Here is a 24525-nt window from a genome sequence, read left to right on the forward strand (position 1 = left end):
TCCCGGTTCCCAGTGTGGGCGAGGCCAGGGCAGGGGCCGAGGCGAGGGTGGGGAGAAGCCTGGACCTGTCACCAGAGGCCCCTGGGCAAAGTCCTGGCCCGGCCTCTACATGCTGGGTGCTGGGCCCTTCCTGGCTAAGCCCAGAGTGGGCCCCTGCCTTCGCTGAGCTATGGCAGGAACGGTGCTGCTGACCCAGGAGCCACCACCCTGACACCCACGTTGGGGCAGGACTTGCCACAGAGGCTCCTAGTGTTGGCTCCCATGCCGGAGCCAGCTCCCTCCCCAGCTGCCTCTGCTGGCCAGACCACACAGATGACACCGAGCCCAGGTCAAGGGAATTAAATAACGAGTGATTTTATTTCATTAGAGATCAAACCAGCAGCATCACAGCCTGAGCCCTCACCCCCCCCATCCCCCTGCCCCCCACACTTCTGCCTAATGTCGATAATGGGGACTTCGAGATCGGGACCTTGAGCGCCTGCAGAGAGAAAGAGGGGCCCCGTGAGGGCTGGGAGGAAGCAGCCACATGGTATGCACACACCCCACAAGCTTGTGACCCCTGGGACGTTGGCGATGGGGGAGCGTGCTGCAGAGGGAGGGACATTAACAAGGGTTGAGGCTCCAGCCTGTGCAACAGGAGGGCTGCCGGGTGGAGATGGAAGAATCAGGGCAGGGACAAGGTCGTCTTCCAGGGAGCTGGGCCTGCTGGCTTACCTTCGGGAAGAGCTGTATTCTCGACCTGGAAAATTAAGAGAACAAAGCCAATGCTCAGGGACCAGGCCCCCGGGGCTGCCTCTGGCTGAGGAGACACCTGTGCCTCCAGCCAGTCCCCTCCCCTCAGCACCCGAGGGCCCCACTCCGCAAGGAGCACTGCTTCTAAAGCCTGCCGTTCCCTGCGTCTAAGCCATCACATTGGTGCGCGTGTCTTAAGAATTCTAACCCACGGAAAACCACGGCGGAAAATGCACCAGGTTTCCTGCAGCCCGATTTCGGAGTCTAGCACTCCTGGCCAAGTGGCCGTAGGGATACTCACTGTAACGGGGGGAGGGTGAGCGGCTCTGTCGGCTGTACTGGCGTTCCCATTCTTCTCGCTCCTTCTCTCTACGTTCCCGCTCCCTGCAGGGGGAAAGGGAGGCAGCCCAGGAGCAGGCGTGAGCACGTGAGAACACTGAACTGAAGGGCGCGGCTGGGTTGCCTGGCCAGAGCAGGTGCTTCCAACATCCCGGCCCAAGTAGCAGAGGAAAGCTGCAGGCAGACAGTGCTGCTGTCCTTGCTCGGACACGAGAGCACTGGGCTCAGAGGAATACCGGCTGGGGAGAGTGGGACAGATCTCAGCCAGCTTCGCTTTGAAAGGAGTGCTGAACAGACATGGGACTGAGCTGGAAAGTTCAACCTTCACCCATCACACTCAGGTAGTCTCAAACACAGGGACCCACTAAGTGCTTCATCGGCCTTTGTCAGGATGCCCGGGACTTGTGACCCCAAGGGCTGTATTTACTGGGCCCCCTGTGTTTTCCTGACCTGGATCCACCTGAATCCACCCAACAGCCTGTGAGCTGGGACAACTATTCCATCCCCATTTAGCAAAAGAGCAAACTGAGGTGCAGACACGAAAAAGCTCGTGGTTAGTGGAGGCAGGCTCAGAATCCAGCTCCGACTGACCACAGTGCTGAGTCCCCGGGGCGCCCTGCTTCCCCAGCTGATGGAGGCAGGCCGCACCCTGAGGCCCAGCACATGATGGGTGTGCGCCGAACACAGTGATGAGACAAGCAGCAGCCTGCAAACATGCGGGGCCCTGCGGAGGAAGCCAGGCAGCAGGGACCCCAGGAGAGGAAGAGGAAGGAGCCTCGGCTCAGAGGAATGAAGCTGCTCGTGAGCTCATGAGGACTGACAAGCAAGCCGCTGGAGACATGGCCGTGCTGCTGACAGATGGGCCCTCCTCGCCAGCACTGAGCACTCAGGTCTCTACTTCTGCCCACCGGCCCTGCACAGGCCTGCGCTCTCGGAGCAGGCACGCCCCAGCTACCCTGCTAGGTCGTCACCAAGGTCTGTCCCGGCTGCAAAGGATGAAGTGAGGCCTGAGAGGGCCGGTGCCCACCCTGGGGGCCCACGGTCACAGAAAGGCAGAGCCGGGACCGGACCCCACGGCTGCCTGGTCTAGGATGCAAGCCCGACCCCTGTGTAGTTAAGAGCCGAAAAACAGAAGGGGAGCAGGTAGAAGCTGTCACGGGGCTGGCCTGCTGAACACCACCTCTGATCTGGGGGCTGGGCGCACAGCAGCAACCTCGCAGTCTGACCTGCCCGCTCGTCCCCTCTCAGGCGACATCACCCACAAGCAAGGAAACAAAGCAGGGCATGCCAGGTGGAGGTCAGCGTTCTGAAAAAAACACGGCAGGCTGGGAGGATGGCGGGGCGTGGGGTGCTACTCCAGACAGGATGGTTGGGGGGGACCCCTCAACGAGAGAAGCCAGAGAGGAGAACGCAAAGGCCCCGTGCATCCCGGCCAGCACAGTGGGAGGAGCCATGGCAGCCAAAGCCAGCAGGCTAGCAAGGCCAAACGGGCACTCGGACCTTTTCCCACATGAGGGCTGGGACAGGCAGCAGGGCTAGGAGCGAGGTGGTGGGGGAAAGGAGGGCAGTCCAAAAGTGGGGGGCTGCGGCCCAGATATGGGAACCATGATGGTCTTACTTCATGCGGATCTTGCGGGCCATGGCTCGAAGCTCGTCTTCCCGCTCCTGTTGGGCGGATGTGGCCATGAGGGCGGGCAGGCTGGCACCCGGCCCCACGCCCAGCCCTCACTGCCACCCTTACCTGCCGCTCATGCTCCTGCTGGATCATCTTCTCCTGGGCTGCCTTCTTATCCGCCTTGACTGTGGGGAAGGAGGAACGTCATGGTGGCCGAGGGGTACCCCCAAAAGTACCCCCCCTTCAAAGACAGCAAGACTGAACCCAGAGAGACCAACCAGACGGCCATAGCACTTAGCAGGGGAGCACCAGAAGGGCATGCACAGTGAGTACCCCCCAGAGTGCCACTGTGCGGACGCCTGCCTGGCCGGGAGCGGGCGAGGCCCCCAGGCTAGGCTGGTGGGCAGAGGCGCGGAGACCAGGGACGGGGTGAGGCAGGGAGACATACACTGCCTGTTCAGCGCTTTCTGCATCCTCAGCTTCAGCTTCTCCTGTGGTGTCAGCTTGGGCTGGGGAAGGGGGAGAAGAGGCGGGAGAGGGGGTGGGTGTCCGGAGCTCCTACCACCCACCTCATCCAAGAACCTGGGACTTGCGGGGACATGTGGGTAGCAAGAATTGGCTGCAGACACCCCCCATAAGCGTCTGGGAGGCCTGGGGACAGCTGGAGCCCCAGTGGACAGTGAGGAGGTGAGGAGGACACAGACCTCACAGGTCAGAGGATTCCCGGCCCGCTTCAACCCCAGGGCTGGATCTCCCGGCCCCCCCCCCGGTCCCCCCTGCAGGCCCACCGGGCCCAGCTCTCGGGCACTGCTGCTGGCGGGAATTAGACGGGCGAGTTCCAAATTCTTACTGACTTTGGCAGCTCCTGTCTCTTTACCAGCGGCAGGTTCGGTCCTGGGAGGAAGAAAGGGTGGCTGCCACCTCAGACCCCAAGCCACTTCACCACCGCCCACAGGGAGGGATCATGTCCCTCTCGGATCCCTCAGGACGGGGCCGTGTCCCCTCAGACCCCCCAGGGGCACAGCAATGCCCCCTCAGACATCCCGAGGCAGGACCAAGCTCTCTTCCAAGAGCAGAGCAGAGCTCAGCCACCTTCCCCGAGGCTGCCCGCTCTCTTCCTGCAGCCCTGCCCCAGCTCACTTTTTCAGCTTCTCGCCCACAGCGGGGGACGCTGCCGGCCTGGTCAGCTTCTCCCTCGGGGGCGATGGCGAGCGGCTCTGGCTGCGGCTGCGGCTGCGGCTGGGGCTGCGGCTGCGGCTACGGCTGGGGCTGGGGCTGCGGCTACGGCTCAGGCTGCGGCTGCGGGACGGGCTGAGGGACCAGCTGCTGCGGCTGCGGCTACTGCTGTGGTGCCGGGGACCCCGGCCGCCCCGCCGGTACCGGTCCCCGGAGCGGGAGCGGCTCCTGGGGGCATGGCAGGGCGTGGGGAGCCATGAGGAGCTGGAGACCCCCTCCACACACCCCCAGCCTGGCTCAGAAACTACAGCCCTCCCCTTGGGCCCTGCGGAAGCTCCGGGTGTGACCACCCATGTGCTCCCCGGCTGCTCCCTGGCCTCGATCTGTATCTACACGGAGCCCACCCTCCAGATACAACCACCCGGAGACAGCTCCTGCTTCTCACTCGGGAGACACACACTCCCCTGCTCCCCTGGGATGTGACCCGGCTGACAAGCGCTCCTTTTATACACACAGTGCCCAGCTCCAGGCTCCCAGGGGCTGTGACCTCACTCACACCCCCAGCACACTCCTCACCTTGCTGGGGTCCAGTGGGGACCACACCCTTGCCCACTCTTTCCACCCATCTACAGCACAGACCCATGAGACCCAGTTGGGGCACATGCAGTCCCATCTTCTCTCTGTTTGGGATGCTGGGCACTTCTTGGCAAGGGCTCACCCCCAGGCTGATGTTCGAGATGGGGCCAGGCCCCCTCCCGTGCCCAGCCTTTCTCCTGTGGTAGCCCTGTGTCAGGCTACAAAGAACAAGCCGGAAGCCAAGTCTAGGCCACACACACATTCTACTGGGGCTAACCAAGTTTTTAGAAAACTCAAATTTGTGGGCAACGTTGACAAAATGAACTACCTTTTAAAAACTGACTCTCAACTTCTCTTGAGAAAACAAGCCAGGACAACACCAGGCCTGCCACTGCACAACCGACAACCTGACTAGAGGGGACACGTGTGCCCCAGTCCATCCAGGCCCACCTGGTCCCTTTATTTTACCTGCCAGGCCCTGTAGGAACTGACGCTGAGACGCAGGCCACAAGACAAAAGACAAGGCTGGTAGCAGTGGCACCCGCCCAACACTAGGCCCTGTACCCAGCACTCACGTGCATCACTTGTCACACCTTCACAACGACTCCACAAAGGGAACGCTATCCTTCCTTTACACGGGAACAACCAGGAAGTTTCTGAGCAGGGCCAGGATTTGAAGCCAGGCTCACCCACTGAGACGCACCGACATGAGGCAGCTCCGATCCCACCAAGGGAGAGCCCAGGAAGGCCGCTCCGCTCCTCAGGGAACTCGCTTCCTACCCTGTCTGCAGCATCTCTCTACCGCAGAGGGAGCAACCCAGCCCTGGAGGCCAGCCAGGTCCCCACTACAAGCCCCAGGACACCCTGGAGTGTCCACATACCTCTCTACACCTGGCCCCAGGGAACCGCGCACCCCCACCCCGAGGGAGGACCAGCTCAGTCCCCTGAGAACGTAGCTGTGCTCCAGCCCTCATCACCACATGGGAGGAGTGGGTGGGGGCACATCTCCCCTCCAAACTGAATGCTTCCTCACACACTGGCAGTGGCCCATTCCCCTCCCTTAGAGCCAGGTCTGACTGACCCGGGGCTGTGCCCTCCCCCAGACCCCCCACACATCAGCGCCACACACCTGCTTCTGCGCCGGGGCCCATAACCACCGCGCCGGGCAGGCGAGCGCGAGTACCGGTGTCCATCTCGGGAGCCCCCGCCAGAGTGCCGCCGGCCACGGCTCCGGGAGCGCGAATAGCGCCGGGAACGGGACCGAGAGCGAGACCAGGACCGGGAGCGGGAGCGCGCATGGCGGCCTGAGCGGTAGTAGCCCCCGCCTCGGCGGGAGCGGGAGCTGGAACGGGAGCTGGAGCGGGAGCTGGAGGTCCTCGAGGCGGAAGAGGAGGAGGAGGAGGAAGAGGAGGAGCGGCGGCTGCAGGCGGGGCACGGAGGGCCGGTCAGCACGGGCCTGGGCCAGGGCCCCCCACTGCCCCGTGTCCCCCCCCATGGTGGCCCGGGCGTAGGGCAGGCAGCGTGAGCGTTACCGACCGGGCGCTGGCATTACGTCCCGGTGCGGGGCCGCCGGGCTGGGGGGGTGCGGGGGGCTTCCCTGTGGTGGCCCCTGATGCGGCTGCTGCCGCTGCGGCCGCAGCTGCCTCCTCATCGCTGCCCCCAAAACTGGTGATGAACGTGATCTTCTCCTCACGGCCTGGGGTCGGGGAGCGGGAACGGGAGCGGGACTCGGAGCTGGACTCAGAGGGTGACCTACGGAGCAGGGAAGAGAGGACTCAGCTGCCCGGCTCTCTGGGAGTCCACAGGCTGACACGCATGGTGCAGAGCCCCACAAATGAGCACTGTTGGACACTCAGCACCAACACACCTGGCCGAAGGGCAGAAAGGAACCCAGCTATGCAAGGGCTTAACTCAGCCACGGAGCCTCCGCAAAATATGCAAGAAAGAGAGCGACAACGAGTTGTACTGATTTCGTGTTAACTATTAAAGAATAAGGAGCAGGGGTGCCTGGGTGGCTCAGTGGGTGAAGCCTCTGCCTTCAGCTTAGGTCGTGATCTCAGGGTCCTGGGATCAAGCCCCGCATCAGGCTCTCTGCTCGGCGGGGAGCCTGCTTCCCCCCTGGCTCTCTGCCTGCCTCTCTGCCTCTCTGTTAAATAAATAATTAAATCTTTAAAAAGTATATATATAATAAAAAAGGATGAGCAGATCTGCAGATTTAACCTGGGAGGATCACTTCAACATAGACGTCCATCAAGCAATTCTACACCGTTAAGCGCGGCACAATCCCGTTGTTATAAAAAGAAAGTACCCATGTCCTCGGATTGAGTGTCTACCTGCACTGACCTTGTACCCAGAGGTACCTGTCTCGTCTCCTGTCCTCCCAAGAGCCCAGAGAGGCAGGTCCCTCCCACCGCATTCTAAAGAGGGTACCGGGGTTAGGCTGACGTCTGTCCCTCTTCAAGGCCCACGCCCCATCACTCCCACAGCCCAGAGACACCTGTGTGCGAGGCCGGGCCCTCGTGTGCAGAGTCTCTCGCTGCTTATTTCTGGGAGTTTAGATCAAAAACACTTCTGATTTCTCTAACAGACCTTTTTGCCACGCTTGGTCATTTTTAATACATGACTACATTTTGTTTAATTCAGAAAAAAAAAAAATAAGGTTCATATTTAAAGAAAAAAACACTGGGAAAGCAGAATAACATTGTGGAAATCAGAATAACGATCCAGACCCACAAATGACAGCGGGTGCTGAGAACCACTGCCCCCGCCCCAGCCCTGCCCCTCCACCAGGTTTGCTGGCTGCCCCTCCTTGGGCGCTGGGAACTCACCGCTTATAGGGATCGTAGGTGGGGCTGTCTCGGCGGGCATAGCTATGGAAAGAAGAGCAGAGTAGGACAAACAGGGGCTTGGGATCCAAGTGGGTATAGAACCCAAGTGGGTTCCATTCACCCAACCAAGGAGCCCAAGGGCAGATACTGGGCACTGTGAGTAGGGGGCTGCTAGCCAGGTTTTAGGCCCTGCCTTGATCCCTCTGCCTACCCACCTCTGATCTGTGCAAAGCAGGGACCTTGGCCACACCCCACAAACAATGTCCTGGGCCCCTCCCGACCCTGGGCAACAGAGACTCCAGCAGCCTGAGTCCTGCTTGGGCTCTAAACCCCAGACGGCAGCATCCCTCCTGCCACTCCAAGTCCCTGGTCCTGCAACCTGGATCCCAGCTCGTTCATGAGAGCGATGGTAAAACCAGAAGCACCACGGTGTCTCAGATGCTCACTACGTGCCGGGCACTGAACGCTTCACTTCTATGAACATAGCCACTTTTCATGACAACTCTCCGGGGTCATTCACAGCTCAGAGCTCAGGAAACCGAGGCCCAAAACAGAAGAATCACTTGCCCAGCGTCACACAGCTCATAAATCAAAGAGCTGGGCTCCCCAGCCAGGCCCTGCGGCCCCAAGCCCACACCTTTATGTGCTACACTGACTGTACCCCCACCAGGAGGAGGACGATGCCAACAACCAGTGAAGCTTTCCCGGACCCCACACCAGGCTGCTTAAGGCCCACAGCTACCCTCAGGGACTCTCCCTGCCCGGAGGCGGGGGAGCAAAGAGGCATGAGTTTGCACTCAGCCTCCGGGGCTGACAGGCAGAGGCAGGCTCGTCTGGAGGCCGCTTGACCTGGGCAGACTCTGTGCCACACCAGGCCATCTCCTCCCAACCTGCTCCAGATCTCAAAGTGGACACTGGTGCGCCCCAATCCTTGGAGATCACAGTGCTTTTTCCAAAAGAGAAAACTGAAACTCGAGGGAAGTTACTTGCCCCAAATCTGACAAGGACATGGCCCAGGAGGAGAACCAGGAAGGACTTCAGGGACAGGGCTGTTCCCCTTGACTCTGCCCTCTAGTCTTCAGCTACCCCACACCAACTCCCCACTGGTGCCTGGGACACCTGGCAAGAGTCCAAGTCCAGAAGGGTGAGGGGAGTGGCTGGCAGGGCAGGGTGTCCACAAGGCCATCCCTACCCTAAACCTTCCCCGTTTCCTGCCCTACCATGAAGACTCTGTTCGCAAGTCCAAGCCTAACCCTAAAGAGTCTCCTTGAACCCCAGCCCCTCCCCCAGGGCCCTGAGTGAGGCTGGAAGGGCAGGGGCGGAGGGGAGAGCTCACTCTACCTGGGTGGGCTGATCTTCCGGCCCCTCAGTCGCTTCTCCCGGAACTCCCTCCGCTGGCGCCGGGAGCGGCGGCCCTGGAGGAGGGTGGACACCCTGCTGGTGAGGGACGTGCCTCCCTGAGCCACACTCGCCCCACTCCCCACGCCGGCCCAGCCCTCACCGAGTACATGGCCTTCTCTTCCTCAAGGGCCTTGGCATGCTTGATAGCCTCTGCCTCCTCCTTGTCTTTCCGGAGCATCCTGTAGAGGAAGGGGGTGGTCACAACGGACAGGGAGCAGGCCACAGGCAGAACTGTCGCCGGAAGGCAGAGATCCCATGCCATCCTGGGGTCTCTCCTTCGTTCAGTGCTACTACTGAGCAGCTACTGCATGCAGGCGCTACTGTGCGGACTGGGGATTCATTACTGAAAACAAAAATCCTGGCCCTCGTGGGCCTACGTTCTGGAAGAAGATAACGACCCAGGCAACATGACAAATAGTAAGTTAAACACTGAACACCTGGCCGGGAAGATACACTGCAGATGGGGGAAGGAGGACCAGGGGACGGGTGGAGCTGCAGCTTGCCACGAGAAGGTCAGGGGACTGAGGAGAAACCACAGGGAAGAAGCAACACAGATGCCAGCAGAGCCACCGCGGCAGGCAGCGGTGGGGAAGTCTGAGGGCAGAGAGGAGGCTCAGGAGGGAGGAGGCACAGAGGCAGAGCTGCGGGGGCAGAGCGTGCGGGCTGAGCAGAGGAACAGACAGCACCTCGTGGCCGAGGTAAGGACTCCGGCTGCCCTAGTGCCAGGGCCCTCATGGAGGGTTCTGGGTTCAGATGGGATCCTCCAGATTCACACTGGACACCCTGTCCGCTGGGGCGGCTGTATAGGATCTGCACAAGGTAGGCCCAGGGAATGGGCCGGTGAATGGAGCCTCCTCTCCACCAGGGGGTGCTGTCCACCAGGCCCAGGAGCCCCGGGAACTCTTAGGGGTCAGAGGGCCACAGGACAGACACATGGAGCTGGGCTCAGCCTGTTTGTGCAGAGGCAAAGCCTGGTGCTCAGCACCCATCCCAGGAGCTCAGGCGCCCGTGTGTGTGAAGCACTCGTGCTGAGGAGGGAGGCGGCCGTCCACAGCAGGGTTAACGACAGACGCCAGGCCCTGAGCGTGGAGGAGCGCCAGCCGGCAGGCCTCACCTGACGAAGTCGCCGTCGGCCATGCCGTAGGTGGTGGCCTGCTTGTTGAGATCCGCCACCTGTTCCTGGTTCAGTTCGTCCACATCCACCTCCACGTCTGCACCAAGAGAAATGCTGTCAGAGGCCAAAGCCGAGCGAGAGGACCAGGGAGAAGGGGCAGCGCCCCGGGAGATGGGGGCACAGGGGAGATGCCCACGAGACTGGAGGCCTCTACAGGCAGGGAACGAGTCAGCTCATCTTGGAATCCCCGGGCTGGCACGGGGCTTGGCCGGAGGGGAGCACGACCAACAGCAGGGGCGGTGGGGGGGGGGGGTGGGGGCAGAGAAGATGTGACGAATGAGGGCCCAAGTGAGCATCAGGATGGACAGGCAAGACCAGTGGACTGAGCGATGTACGATGTGCGGATGGGGACAGATTGAGGGGCGGGTGAGGGTGGGCAGGAGGTGGGGGGGGTGGTCACAGGTGTTCAGGACCTAGATGCACTATGAGTAAGTGGAAGGCGGAATGGACACCTTCCAGATGTGTGATAAGCAGCAGTGGGCTGACAGGAGGCGGGGAAGACAGGAGGATGGCTGGAGCCGTGGGTATTTGGGTGGGGGGAGAATGGCAGTGCGGGGGGGATGATTCTGCAACTGAATGAACACTTGCTCTCCAGAGGAGACAGAAAAAGAGGAAGACAGAAAGGCTGACCCAAGCAGAAGAGAACGGAGACAGAACCCAGGTGGGGACAATATCATAAGAGCAGTATCCTAGAAATGAGAGAGGAGAGATACAGAGAGGGAGGCCGGCACAGAGGAGCACACGAGTGAGGACCGGGAGGACGGCAGAGGCTGGAGTGCCCCAGAGCAGGGACGGGAGAGACGGGGCTCGTCAGTTTGGGGCGCCCCACAGAGGGTGAGGAACGAGACACGAAAACGCTGCCCAGGGACTGCGGGGTTGGGGAGGGCAGAGAGGGGACCCCACCGATGTCGGGGATGACCTCATCTTCGTCCGAGTTGCTCTCCTCCTCGGCTGGTGACTCCTCCTCCTCCGGCTTCTCCGCCGCCTTCTCTACCTCGGCCACGGTGCTGTCTTCATAGGTGTAGCCAATGGAGGCCTTCTTCTCCGCCAGCCTGGGGCGGGGGAGCCCATGAGCCAGGAGGGCCCCAGGGAGGATGCAGCCCAGAGCCAAGACTTGAGAGCACATGGACTCCCCGAGCTCTAGCCTCTCGAGGTCGCCCTTGCCCCGGCCCCTCACACATGCTCTCCCTCCGCCTAGAGCCTTCTGCACCTGCCTCGCACTGGCCCCTCCATCTTCCTCTAAGCTCCAGCTCCAGGGTCTCCAGGAAGCTGTCCCCCTAGGCAGGGTCAAGCATCATCCTGAGCTCCTTAGCCGCACCCACATGGAGTCATGACCGTCCGGGGACAGATCTCTTCCCCTGGCAGACTGAGCTCAAGAGGGCAAGACACAGAATTATCCTGGGTAACAGTACGGCCCAGCTTTGCCCAGAACAGACGAGCGGCCTCAGGCACGCATGTGGCTAAATTAATTTAGTCAACGTTCCCAGACGTCCCTCAAGTGCCAGCCTCGTCCTGAAAGTGGGCTCACGGGTAGGCATCAGTCATCGAGAAGCTTCCACGGCATCCGTGCAAACCCCAGATGAAGGAGGGCAACAAGAGCTCAGGCTCACAAAGGGGAAGGCTGGGCAGCAGGAGGGAAGCAGTCATGTTCCAGCACTACTACGGACAGGAGGGCTGAGCACCGCCCCAGAGGAGGACAGGGCCACCCCGGCAGAAGGAACAAAGAGAGAAAGGAGACTGCCCACCAGGGACCTCGCTGAGCCAGAGGCGGCTCCACCTACAGGCCTGTCACCCCCCCACTGCTATTCCTCCAGGGACACAGCCCTGAGACGCCCCCTCTCCAGAGTGACGCCGCCTGCAGATGAGCCCACGCAGGGCGGGCATAGGACAGGCGACCCACAAGTTCCATCCACTGCTGGAATGGGGGTTGCCAGCTAGCCACACTGCAGCTCAGCAAGGGGGTCCTCACAGGCAGGATGCAAACCCGGGCCTGGGTCACCCCAGGGCTGGCTCGACCAACTTCACCTCCTACCGTACCCCAAGCTAGAAATGCAACGCAGAGGCTTCTTGGGAAATCCTCTCCCTCGGCCACCACTTCCTCCTCTAAGTGTTTATTAAGTGAGCACCTACTATGGACCACACGCTGGTCCGGACTATGGGAAAGCTGAGGTGGATAAGCTGGAGGAGGCTGTGCCCTGGCGGGGCTCACTGTCCCCCTGCCTCCCCCTATGCCCTCATGCCCCCAGACGTCAACTCACTTCTTCTTCTCATCCTCACTGGGTCTCTGGAGGCCTCCGTACAGCTCGTCAATGTAGATCTGGTACAGACACTGCTCCTCCGAGACTGCAGCAAGGGGAGAGGCAGGGGGGTCAGAGTGGGGGCGGAGGCAGTGACACAAGAAGGCAGTGAGGGGTAGGAGGGCAGATACAACCCCAGTTCAGCCAGGCGCAGAGTCACTGGCGGGCACAGCACTACAGACGGCGTGCGGAGGACACAGCAACCACAGGAGGACCCTCCGCACGGCCTCGGTGACTGGCGGGGGCGGGGGGGGCCGGGGAGCAGGTAAGTTCTCTCTGGCTTGTTTCCTTTCTGTAAACGGGGAGCCCTGGAAGAGCGAGCTCTTGGCACAGGAGCAACACGACTATTAACCCCGTAAGGGAGGCCTCTGGTCAGACGCTTCAGACCTGCAAACTTCTCCTGAGCGCCGGATGTCACCGGGACTGCAGGGGCCCCTCCACCACAGGCCTCTCTGTGACTCAGATTAAACTACACGTGTTTGAAGCCATCTGGGCTCTCGTTTACCCACAATCTAACATGGGGAGCTCGACGCTGTATCCGAGCCTTCCCTGATCTTCCCTGCAATGAAACGCATGGGCCTGACTGGCCGCGGGGCCTCGGGCAAGTCCCCTTCCCTCTGCGGGTCTCGGCTTTTCCATCTGTGAAGTCAGGCTGAGGGGCTGGGCGGGGAGCACCGTGCCTTGCTCCCGCAGCACCCCCTACACCCCCCACAACTCCGGCCGGGGCATACAGAGCCTGGGAGAGGGCCCAGCTGGCCCGTCTCACACCAGCTGCCTCTTTCTCCCTGCTCCAGCCCCACAGGCTGCCTGTGCCCATCCTCCCACCGGCCTCTTCTGCGGCCCCCCTCTCCTCACAAGAGCGCCTCCCCACTCTTTCCCCGACCCCAGCCTCCGTCAAGCACCTCAGAGAAGAGCCCACCATCTGTGAGAACGCCACCTCAGTCTGCGATCGCCAGCCATGCTGGTGACTGTGTGGCAGCTGCCCTCTCCCCAGTGAGCCCACCGACCCCGGGAAGGGGGGAGCCCATCACACCACAGGCGCTCAGAAGCGGCGGCAAGGAACGAATGCGGAGTCAGACGGAACTTAGGAAACCCCTGGCTCCGTGGCCAAGAACCCCTGTAGGCCTGGGTGAAGGCAAGAACAGCACCGATAGCAAAGACGACAAACTTCCCTGATTCTAACACCTGGCTGGTTGCTAGGATTTTGGCACGCTGTGGTATCAGAGATGCCAAGACAGTCATCTTCGAAACAGAGAGACGCGGGAACTGCAAATGGCTGACCGTGCCAGGCTCAGGGCCGGAGATTCACGCGCCCTCTCGCCGGACCTTTACAACCATCCCGGGGGACAGAAACCATCATGACCACCCTTCTCTGGGAGGACAGCGAGACCCACCAGGCTAAGGGCCTCATGTGGCCCATCTTCTCTTTGACTCAACAGGGAAACCCTGGGAAGGGAAGTCTCAGTTCTCAGGACTGAGCTAAAGCTCGGAGCTGTCCATCAGGAGGCAGCAGTGGTTAAGGGTGGGGTGAGAATCCCAGATCCTCAGACACGATGTTCCCACCAACTCCTGAGCCTCAATGCCCCCATCCATAAAATGGGTGCGACCACTAGAGGCTGTGCAGATGTGACGAGATATTTAACACCGACAAAAAGGTCCAGGTCTGTCAGGTTCTGAAACTCCCTGGGCAAGCCCAGAGTGGGGAAAACTGTGAGCCTCCGTTTTCTCATTTGCGAAGCAACACGGTGACGGCTCAGAGAACACTAACCCGTACAAACGCTTGGCACACTGCCAAACTCTAAATATTCCTGAACAATTCCTAAAAGAAATTTCCTCTTCAGAAATGACATTCTGACCCAAACAGGCTGGGGGAAACATGCAGAGGGAAAGAGTGTGTTCCTGCTATCTTCCCTAACTTTTTAGGACAAAAGGCCAGAGAGGCAGAGGGTGTGGGATACGGAAGTGACCTCCGCAGGACCATCTCACTCAGGAGACACACCTGTACTGGTCCAGAGATGGAGGCCTGAGAGGAAAAGAGCGGGGAGCAAACCCCAGGTCCCGTAGGAGAAAGCACTGGAGTAAAAGCGGTCTCCCCACATCCACGGACGCCCAACCCACTCGCCACGCCCCAGCTCACTCACTGCCAGCGAAGTCGTTCTGCACCAGGCCTCGGTAGCGCTCGTAGTTACATTTCCGCTCATCTGACTCCTGTTCTGGGGAGCTTGTGGGGATGTCAAGGTCTTGAGATCAGAGGAAAAGGGGAGGCCCCACCGCAAGCCAGCAGGAGTGGGGGAGGAGGAGCCTGGCTCAGGCTGGGAGGCCCCCCGCTGACACACCTCCTTCCCAGGAAGGGGATAGACAAGCAAAGGCTTGGGAAAAGGGGCGGGCAGCAGGCAGCTCAGGCTGCCTGGCAAGGATTAGAGGGGCTCTTACATGGTGGTAAGCAGCGGGGGCGTGTAGTCGGGGATGTGATCAAGGTGGGCGCGGACATCGAAGCGGTCAATCATGTTGTTGGTGTCCCCCTGCCAGGGCATCCTGAAATGGGGAGCAAGGAGTTGAAGTTCCCCAGTGCCCACACCTGTTCCCTGTCACCCCAAGCTTGGGAGCCCGGCCCTCAGTTCCCTGTGATTTTCCAGGCCATGGGCCCCAACCTCACCCTTGACTTCTCAGTTTCTTATGTCACTAATCCCCCTGAGTCCACATTCAGGCTCCTGGCCTGAACAGGAAACTTGGGGCCCTATTTCTCAGAACCAAGCAGAAGTGGGAAACTCAAACCAGATCCCAGGGCCACTTGCTAAGCCCTGGTCACCCCGAAGCATCCCCTCTGCCAACACACTTGCCACCTCATCTGGGCCTGCGGTCCCAGCCCCGCCCGCTCCCATCTAAGTCCCCTGAGCACCCGTGCACGCTGCATCCCGACCCCTGCCCGCCCTCCCTGACCACTGTCAGCTCCTCACGCAGGTCAAGCCTTCCTTGCCCGAGTCCCCACACGGCTCTCCACACCCCAGCCCCTCCTGGCCTCCAACCCTGAGACACAGACACCATCCCGGCCTTCTTCTTGGCCTCACATGTTGACGGGGCTCTCGGCGGCCAGGGCGACTGCGGAGTCCAGGTGCACCTTGCATGCTCGGCCGTGCACCTGCAGGAACTGCGCTGGGTCCTTCTTCTGCGGGAAGAGACAAGGTAGATGTCACCACCACGCTGAGCTCCAGCCCTGGAGCTCAACCCAGCTCAGCAGCGAGCTGACCACTGACTGTCAAGTGGGCTGGGCCTCAGAGGTAAACTAACCTGCAGGGGGGTGGCCACACTCACTGGGGCCACCTCAGCTCTAGGAACGGGGGACCTTGAGATGGTGCAGAAAGGCTCTGAGCTCTGGCCCAACCTTCTGTACAGCCGTACCAAGATCTTCTGCCCCCAAAATATGATCCCCCAAATCTTCACCTCCTCACCCCAACCCCAAGTCACTCATTCGGAGCCACGCGTGAGCCCTCTGGCTTAGCCCAGCCTCTAAAACACCGGGCCCACGTGAGCACATTTTAAGATGATCAGGATCATTAACGATCAGAGAAATGCCAACGGGAACCACGAGACACCACTTCACACTCACGAGGACAGCAAAAACCGAAAAGGACAGCAAAAACCGAAAAGGACAGACGTTAACAGTGTTGACAGGAACGTGAAGAAGCTGAGTTCTTCAATGGTTAAACAAAGAACCACCCTAAGACCCAGCAATTCCACTCCTAGGGATACACCCGCCAGAACCGAAAACAGATATTCAAATACTTGTACTCGGATACTCAAGCAGCACGACTCACCATGGCTGAAAGATGGAAACAATCACGTGGCCATCAATGGATGGCCGATGACCCAAACGAGCCAGTTTTAGACCCCGGAACCTTGTCAATAACAAGAAGTGAGGAACTGACACATGCTACAACAGGGACGGACCATGGAAATGGTTCTCAGTGAAAGCAGTCAGTCACAGAGGGCCCCGTGCTGTATGACTCCATTTCTGAGAATCGTCCAGAACAGGCAAATCCAGAGAGACAGAAAGTAGAGGGATGAGTGCCTGGCCAGGGCTGGAAAGTTGGGGGGACTGACTGCTAATGGGAATGGAGTTCTTTTTAGGGTTATGGAAATTTTCTAAAATTGGGCTGTGGTGATGGATGCACATGCTGTGAATATTCTGAAAACCCCAGAATCATACATTAGGTGAACGATATCTCAATAAAGCTGTTAAGAGGGGCGCCTGGGTGGCTCAGTGGCTGAGCCTCTGCCTTCCACTCAGGTCATGATCTCATCCTGGGATCGAGCCCCGCATCAGGCTCTCTGCTCAGCAGGGAGCCTGCTTCCCACTCTCTCTACCTGCCTCTCTGTCTACTTGTGGTTTCTCTGTCAAATAAATAAATAAAATCTTTTTTTTTTAAGATTTTATTTATTTATTTGACAGACAGAGATCATAAGTAGGCAGAGAGGCAGGCAGAGAGAGGAGGAAGCAGGCTCCCTGCTGAGCAGAGAGCCCGATGCGGGGCTCGATCCCAGGACCCCGGGACCATGACCTGAGCCGAAGGCAGAGGCTTTAACCCACTGAGCCACCCAGGCACCCCTAAAATCTTTTTTTTTTAAAGATATTATTTATTTATTTGGCAGAGAGAGAGAGAGAGAGAGCACAAGTAAGCAGAGGGGGAGGGAGAACCAGGATCTCTGCTGAGCAGAGAGCCCTATGCGGGACTCCATCCCAGGACCCTGGAATTATGACCCGAGCCAAAGGCAGCCACCAACTGAGCCACCCAGGCGCCCCAATAAATAAAATCTTTAAAAAAAATAAAGCTGCTAAGAAGGCCCCAACATAGAGGACAATGTTCCCTGAGTCTATGCTCCTCCAGCCCAAGCCCTTGCGTGCAGCTCACAATTCCAGGCGCGTCAGAAATGGATGAAATCCACCACCAGTGCTCCCACGGCTGAGCTTTCTGAGTCCCAGACCCTGGCTGGGCTCCTGCTGCGGGCCACATCAGAGGAACCCACAAAAGCCACAGGGACTGCTGCCGTCCACTGAAAGCTGGCCAAGCCGCAGGCAAGGCCTCCCCGGGGTCCAGGGCCTCCTCCCCACGCCCTAGTCCGGCCGGCCTGTCCTCTCGTCCAGGCCATTTGGCAGCCTCCTCTGGGCTCCCTGCTGCCAGCCCGCCCTCCGCAGTTCATCTCCCACACAGGGCCTGGGCAGGGGGGTTTCTGCTAAAACCTGTCAGGCCGCATCGCTCTCTGACTCCTCTCTCCCAGCTCTGCCCCAGGAGCACCGGCCTCCACGCCACTCCAGGGCCACTGCACTCATGCTCCACTCGGAACCTCTGTGCTCACTCCTCCCCTGGCCTGCAAAGCTCAGGCAGGTGGCTGCCCTCTGGCTTATTTCAGATCTCTTTCTAGAACCTTCCTCACCAACTCTTAAGTAGCTCCCTGCACAAGCCCATACTTACTCCCAATCTCTCCTTAACCCCACCTGCTCTCTTCACAACACCCGCCACCACCCCATTTCCCATCTTCCATTCATTTATCCGTCATCCCTCACCCTAGAATATAACTTCCACAGACAGGGATCGCCGCTCTCTGCTCACCACTGTACCCCCCGTGCCTGGAGCAGACCCGCCCCATAGCAGGCGCTCGGGAACACGGGCTGAAGGGAAGAGAGAATGAACCCTGACAGATGAGGAGCCTGAGCCCCGCCCCAAACACACCAGCATCAAGTTGCCAAAACCCCACACGTCCTCAATGCCTCCCCCACCCACCAGCAAAGAGAAGAGGACAGGCACAGAGGACCACAGCTAACGCCGTGTCCCTCCCGCACTCACCAGGCCCTGGGCTGTTCCCACTCAGCTGAGGAGGATCCGCCCAAGGCCACAGGGTCCAGCAGGGGCGGTGCTGTGGGAATCCAACTGCTTGTCCCACACCTCACTTCCCTCCCTCAGCCCCATGAACAGCCCTTGGCCAAGACTCCCTCAGGCCCCTGGGGCCGCGGCGGCCCAATGCCTAGGTTCCACGGCTATCGGGGGACATTTCTTGCAATACGGACACTGCCTGGTACAGGGAAACCACTGGCCGTGCCAGCAACTGCAGGAAGGAAAACATATCAGGCTAGGAGTAAAAATCCATGTCCAGGGCCTAGCTCTGCTGGAAGATTCTGGAAAAGCCAATGAACTGTCCTAAAAGCCAGGCCCTGACCTGTTTTTTTGTAAATTTTCTCAAACTTCTCAAGCACAGGACAAAGGTGATCAGTGTTCCTGAAGAGGAAACTGAGCAGTGTGGCCCACTTGCTTGGCCAGCAACACACACCATTAGGATTTGAACCCAAATGGGCCTGACCCCCATAGGAATCCATTGTTTGTTTATTTTCAGTAATTTTTTTTTTAACTTTGGTGAAAGGTATATGATAGAAAATCTACTATGTTAACTACTTTTTTTTGAAAAAGATCTTATTTAAGGGCGCCTGCGTGGCTCAGTTGTTAAAGGTCTGTCTTTGGCTCAGGTCATGATCCCAGGGTCCTGTGATCGAGCCCCCTGCATCAGGCTCCCTGCTCAGCGGGAAGCCTGCTTCTCTCTCTCCCACTCCCCTGCTTGTGTTCCCTCTCACAGTCTCTCTCTCTGTCAAATAAATAAAGAAAGAAATAGATTTTATTTGATTATCTAATAGAGCATGGGCAGAGGCAGGAGCAGATTCCCTGCTAAGCAGGGAGCCCCACGCGGGGTTCGAACCCAGGACCCCGGGATCACGACCTGAGCTGAAAGCAGATGTTCAACGGACCGCCTAAGCCCCCCAGGCACCCCATACGTTCGCCACTGCTAAGGGTACCATAGGGTCGCATCAAGGTACATGCACCCTGCCGGGCGGCCGATTTCTAGAACTTCTCCGTCTTGCAAAACTGAAACTCCACAGCCAGTGAAGGACTACCCTTTTCTCCTCCCCCACCCCAGCAACCACCCTTCTATTTCCTGTTCCTAAGGGCACGACTACTTCAGATACCTCCTATATGCAGTATCTTGCATCATCATTTTTTTTTTTTTTTGGTGCCATGCCATCACTGGGCATGATGTCTCCACTGCTCCTCCACGTGGCAGCATGTGACAGGATACCTTTTTCCGAGGCTGAACAATATCCCACAGTACAGACAAACCACCTCGTCTGCCCCTTCCTTCAGTCGATGAGCAGTTAGGTTGTTTCCCCATCTTGGCTAGTTTGAGTAACAGGGCAGGGAACACGGGGTGTACAAATACCTCTGCGACACCCGAAGTCCGCTCTTAACCACTGGCCTATCCTGCCTCCAGGATCAGACGGAGTCAGGGGAGTTCACAGACTCTTTCATTCATTCATTTGACTGATAAACAGGCACCCACATGCTAGGCCCCATGCTAGGGCCACGGCAGTGACGGACACAGCCCCAGCCCTACTCTCAGCGCTCACAGTCCAGGGCTGGGAACAGACCCCCCCCCCACCCTGGATAGTGACGACCCAGAGTGGGCAGTGCTGCGATGGGAGAGCCCAGGGGAATGCCTGACTCAGGCTGGGCAGTGGTGGGGGTGGGGGGGGTGGGTCAGCCTGGGGTTTTCTCGAGGACAGGCTTGAACTGAGAACTATTTACTGCCCATTTTCTTATCAACAGGAAATTGTTTCTTTATCCAAACCACTGATTAAAGAAGAAAGTTGACAAGGGCAACGACAGAACCAGGCTTAGCCAGGGGAGAGAGCTGGCACCAAGGACAAATCAGGAGGAGGGAAGCCAGCCTTGTGCGGACCACCCATTCAGCCTGCCCTGAACTACCTCGGCTTCTCCAACGCTCGCCCCACAGCCTCCTCTCCCGTCAAGACGACGACGAGGCCCATGTGAGCCACCCCATCCCCTCCTCAAAGCAGCCTTCAGCCACTGCCAGCAGCCTGACAGCTCCGCTCTGCATGCTGCTCACGCGCCTGCACGGGGACAGCGGCGGCTTGCACGGGCCCACACCACACAGCGCCCCACAGACACCGCTCTTGTTCTTGACAGTCCTCCCTGTCATCCAGTGAGAGGGGCTCATGATCACCACTGTCCCGAGGGGGAAAATAAAGCTCAGGGGGCTCCCAGCTACCAAGAACAAGAGCCAGAGTGCCCCAGCTCCAGCCCTCTTTCCTCCACACCACACAGATTCCCGCTTTACCCGGTACGAAGAACTTCAGTGGCAACCAGAGCCAGCATTCACAGAGCAAGTCACCCCGGACAGGCCTACGCTGAGGTTGGATGTGCCCCATCTCATCGAGCCGCCCTGCGAGGGAGGCGCGCAGCCCCCACCATCTAAGGCAGACCAGGAGCTGGCAACCAACCTCTATTTCCCCTCCCTCAACAGTAACACGCTCCTGATATGTGTGGCACAAGGCCACCCAGGATAAAGCCTATGCCTCTCAGGCGCCTTTGTACCCATACGTGAGCCTGGGACCACTTTCTGGCCAGTGGGATGAGTGGAAGTGTTAGATGCAAACATCTAGAAACTTTCTTAAATCCGGCATGAGGGGCGCCTGGGTGGTTCAGTTGTCAAGTGTCTGCCTTCGGCTCAGGACATGATCCCAGAGTCCTGGGATTGAGCCCCACATCTAGCCTCCTACTCAGCGGGAAGCCTGCTTCTCCCCCTCTCACTCCCTCTACTTGTGTTCCCTCTCTTGCTGTCTCTCTGTCAAATAAATAAATAAAATCTTAAGAAAACAAAAACCAAAAACAAAAACTGGCATGAGCACTTGGATGGAAGGCAGAGACAGTGGCTGGAGTCTGAGCAGCCCTCTTAGCCCTCCAACACAAGTAAGGGAGCCCACGTTCAGCCAAACAACAAAATGGTCCTTGAGCAGAGCCAGCTATTTCAGGGCCTTCAGGGGGAAAAGAAAGAAACTTTTATCTCCCCAGCCAAACCTGACTCTTCGGGATACATCATTTCACATGCAAAAAAGGAAACGGGCTCTGGCACACAGTCACTCCCCCAAGGTCACACTGTACGTAAGCAGAAGAGCTGGAATTTGAACAAAGAGCCCTAGGACTCAAACTCTGAGGACTGAAGCATTTTACTATTTTGCCTCCAGCCTGTGTCACTTTGGACAAGTCACTGCAACTTTCAGAACTTCTGTTTTTGCAACAGAAAGCCCAGGTGAAGTGCCAGAAGAGGTCAGGGTTCAGAGAGTCTGGGTGAGAATGCCGGCTATGCTCTCTTGCTACATGACTGCAGACCAGGACTTTCCGAGCCTCAGTTCGCTCATCTGTAAAACGGACGTCAATAAGAACCACACCCAAGGCTGCCGTGAGGCTGTGGTGAAGAGTAAACGCCTGGCAAGCACCTGGCACAGAACGGTCAACACATAAATGCTCAGTACCACTGGCCGATTTCCTCAGCACCATCATTAACACGGAGACCAGTCACAACCTCTCAAGGCCGCTCGAAGGCCTCCGAAGTCCCAAAGAAGTGGGCACTGGGTCCAGCTCACCATGAGCCCTCATTATAGCTCACGGCAGCCCTTTCCTCCTAGACACTGTTTCCCTGGCCCACGCTGGGGCCTCAACTAGGACGGGCCCGGACCCGGGCCCTGCCCTCACGGTCATGGTACAGTTTTCTCAACACCACCAGAGTGGGGCTCGCCTTGAGCCCAGTGGTTCCTTTCTAGGTGACAGAGGGCAAGTGAGATGCTCTCAGAGATTCGTTTCCTATAGTAATAGCAGCCTCTGTTTCACTGGGGACTCTCGGGATTCCAAGAAACCACGCATCTAAAACTCTTCTCACAGAGCCAGGTGCCTGGAAGGAGCAATTAAAACGGTAACCGCTACTACACTATTAGTTTACTCATTTACTCTTTCAAAATGTATTTGTTGGCCCCAAGCTTAGGATGCAAAGATGACCTGAATACTAGTCCCCAGTCTTAAAGAACTAGATATATGTGTATTAAATTCCAAAGGAGAAGAACAGGGAGCTGTAATGGCATTTATATGGGACACCTGACTGAGTATGGGGGATGACGGAAGACTTCCTTGAGGACTGAGATCTGACTGAGATGAGCAGTCGTAGTTACCCAGGTATGGGAAGAGCTCACGCAAAGGCCCTGTGCCTATGTAATTCTGAGAGCTAAACTCATACTCTTTATCCATCTTTTGCATTAGAGAAAGTCACTCTAGATAACAAGGAGGCTAGATGCGGGGGAGGGGTGAGTAGTGCGTGTGTGTGCAGTGCAAAAAGCCAGACCACGTCGAGGCTTGAAGGATGTGTTGAAGAGCCTGGGCTTTCTATTGAGGGCATTAGGGAGCCATGGAGGAGTTCAGAGCAAGGAAAGGACAGGGTCAGCCTTGTGCTTTAGAAAAAACCTCCCTAGCCCTGCTGAAGAGGACGGATTGGAGAGGGGCAGGAATGAAGGCCAGGAGATCAGGTAGGAGGCCAAAGCAGTGATACAGCAGTAAATAGGAACACCTATATTAATACCATCTAGCAAGAAAATTGAACCTGGTACACTAGTGCCATTTCCAGCTGAGGTCTCAAGTAGGAGTTAAAGAGGTGAGGGGAGACATGACAGGCACAATGCCCTATGGTGACAGGGATGGGGAAAAAGGGCCAAGGGAGCTACCCAAGGATGACACTGAGAGGCTGGTAGTGGTCAGGTCAACAAGGGCCTTTTAGGTCACAGGATGGAGTATGGTCTTCTCTCTAAAAGCAACTGAAGCATCAAAGAGGAAAGGAAAGTGGTCACAGTCCCCTTAAATGAATACTGATGGCACTCCAACACGGTGCCAAGCCAAACCTCAAGAACAGCTAAGCTTTTCTGGGCACTGCAAATACAACAGGAAGACAGACAACCTTCAGGAGGCGGTCAGTCTTCTATCTGGACTGCTCTGTTACAAAACTTCCCTCCTTCCTGCTAACACCAGCTCTGTACTCTGAGGCCACACCAAACAAGACAGTAGCCTAGAACCAAGAGAATGCCTCTGGTTTTTACCCATGGGTATGCTCAAGAACTGAATACTCTCCTGAGGAAAGCTGGGCTCTTGTCTGGGCATGTTTCCAAGCCCAAACCCCACCAGGATGACCTCCAGGGAAGGTCCCACCCCAGATCAAGGCCAGTTACTCACGATCTTTTCATAGTACTCCCGCCGCCGCTCTGCCCTCTTCTTGTAGTCAACCATCATGCCTCGAAGCTTCCGCTCATGCTTCCGAGCCTCGTGCCACATCGTGGTGAGGCCAAGCTGGGGGCCTCAACCTGGGGGATGAGAGGGGAGTGTCAGATGGGTTGTAAAAACCATATAGGCAGAATCAAAGTCACCTAACTAAGCTGGTGACAGAGCCCATCCCGAACACCAGCTTCAGGGAAGGGAAGTGAGGCTGAAGAACTGTGTGCCAAATGCCGAAGCGTATTCCTGACAACTCTGATCCAGTACCTTGGGCTTCTGAAACCCACCCCCACCCAGGATATTCTGGAGTGAGGAGTATCCCTGGGAAAGGAGTGTCCTGGATTCAGGGCACTAGACTCAAGGATGAAAGCTTTTGGAATGTTAGGAGTGAGTGAGTGAAGTAAGGTCCCGAGGCAGGTCCTAAGCAGGTGGGGCTGTAGTTCAAGTCAGGGAGAAGAGCGGAACTGGGGATACCCGTGTGGGTAAGGAACGAATGCAAGTGAAGGGAACAGAGCAGTGGTATGGGGCGGAGGAGGAGGAATGGGGGGAGGGTGGAGATGGAGGGCAGGTGAAGGGCGTGGACGGAAGACGACAATGCTTGGGGGAGCTGGGGGAACATGGGGAGGTGCTGTAAATAAAGATCAGAGAAATCTGAATGGCGGGGGCGGGGGGGGGATGGTGCGGTGAGAAACCGAGTAGAGAATCAGGGAGGCGGAGCTGGCAAGACAGGAGGGGGTGGGCTGTGCTCAGGGGCAAGGCTTGCGGACAGGGGCGGAGCCCTGGGGTTTGGACTGGGATCCCGGGCCGGGTGTGGGCCTCGAGGTTCGGGCTAAGGGTTTTGACAAGGGGGCGGGCCCTGTGGTAAGCGGCTGGGTCCGATGCGGCGAGTTTGGGCCCACCGCGGGGGCAGGGGCGCACGGCCTAACGCGCCGCAGGCCGGAGGGGTTGCGGGGCCAGCGGCCCTCGGGGCTGGGGCTCCGCAGAGGCTCAAAGCAGCTCGGGGAAAGGCCGAGGCTACGGCGAAGCTGTGCTGACGCCCGCCCGAAAGCCAGGAAGGTCTGGGCCCGCTGCTTGCACTCACCGGCTCGTCGCCGCCTCCCACCGCTGCGCTCGCGCGCGGCCCGCACCGGAAGCGGAAGTAGGAGGCGAAGGGGAGGGGCGGAACGTGGCGAAGCGCGCTTCCGCCGACGCGAAGGGCGGGCCCTGGAGGGGAGGGGCGGGGTCTGGAGGATGC

At 58.5% G+C, this 24525-nt stretch overlaps 1 protein-coding gene across 3 annotated transcripts; it reads right to left on the reverse strand.

The window, feature by feature from the left end:
- Positions 1–338: 338 nt before the first annotated feature.
- LOC111160624 (CLK4 associating serine/arginine rich protein) lies at positions 339–24419 on the reverse strand. 3 transcript variants are annotated; one of them, XM_022523841.1, is made up of 21 exons: positions 24373–24419; positions 23253–23380; positions 15207–15304; positions 14572–14673; positions 14280–14359; positions 12100–12184; positions 10745–10893; positions 9782–9878; positions 8768–8846; positions 8608–8681; positions 7267–7308; positions 5975–6190; positions 5568–5858; positions 3827–4090; positions 3541–3580; positions 3135–3195; positions 2813–2871; positions 2690–2736; positions 1034–1116; positions 715–739; positions 339–478 (listed from the first exon to the last, which is right to left on the reverse strand). In XM_022523841.1, exons 2-21 carry the CDS (start codon positions 23349–23351, stop codon positions 436–438), a joined length of 2034 nt encoding a protein of 677 aa, XP_022379549.1. In that variant the 5' UTR covers positions 23352–23380; positions 24373–24419; the 3' UTR covers positions 339–435. The 3 variants fall into 3 exon arrangements, 2 of the variants coding, with proteins under 2 accessions (XP_022379549.1, XP_022379550.1); XR_002641498.1 differs by lacking the exon at positions 24373–24419 and having other exon boundaries at positions 384–478; positions 3537–3580; positions 23253–24037; XM_022523842.1 differs by lacking the exons at positions 14572–14673; positions 24373–24419 and having other exon boundaries at positions 14280–14346; positions 15278–15304; positions 23253–24007.
- Between the last annotated feature and the right edge of the window lie 106 nt (positions 24420–24525).

The sequence above is a fragment of the Enhydra lutris genome, unplaced genomic scaffold, assembly GCF_002288905.1.
Source record: "Enhydra lutris kenyoni isolate GAN:26980312 unplaced genomic scaffold, ASM228890v2 scaffoldscaffold77, whole genome shotgun sequence".
Classification (NCBI taxonomy): Eukaryota; Metazoa; Chordata; class Mammalia; order Carnivora; family Mustelidae; genus Enhydra; species Enhydra lutris.

What these genes read in the sequence shown, in the direction of transcription:
- LOC111160624 (XM_022523841.1), bottom strand. Translation starts at nt 23,351, where the DNA reads ATGTGGCACGAGGCTCGGAAGCATGAGCGGAAGCTTCGAGGCATGATG. An exon ending in GCCGAGAGCCCCGTCAACAT is followed by an intron (nt 14,674 to 15,206) that starts GTGAGGCCAAGA and finishes TCCCCATTTCAG; the next exon opens with GATGCCCTGGCAGGGGGACA. An exon ending in AGTGAGGATGAGAAGAAGAA is followed by an intron (nt 10,894 to 12,099) that starts GTGAGTTGACGT and finishes CCCCCGCCCCAG; the next exon opens with GCTGGCGGAGAAGAAGGCCT.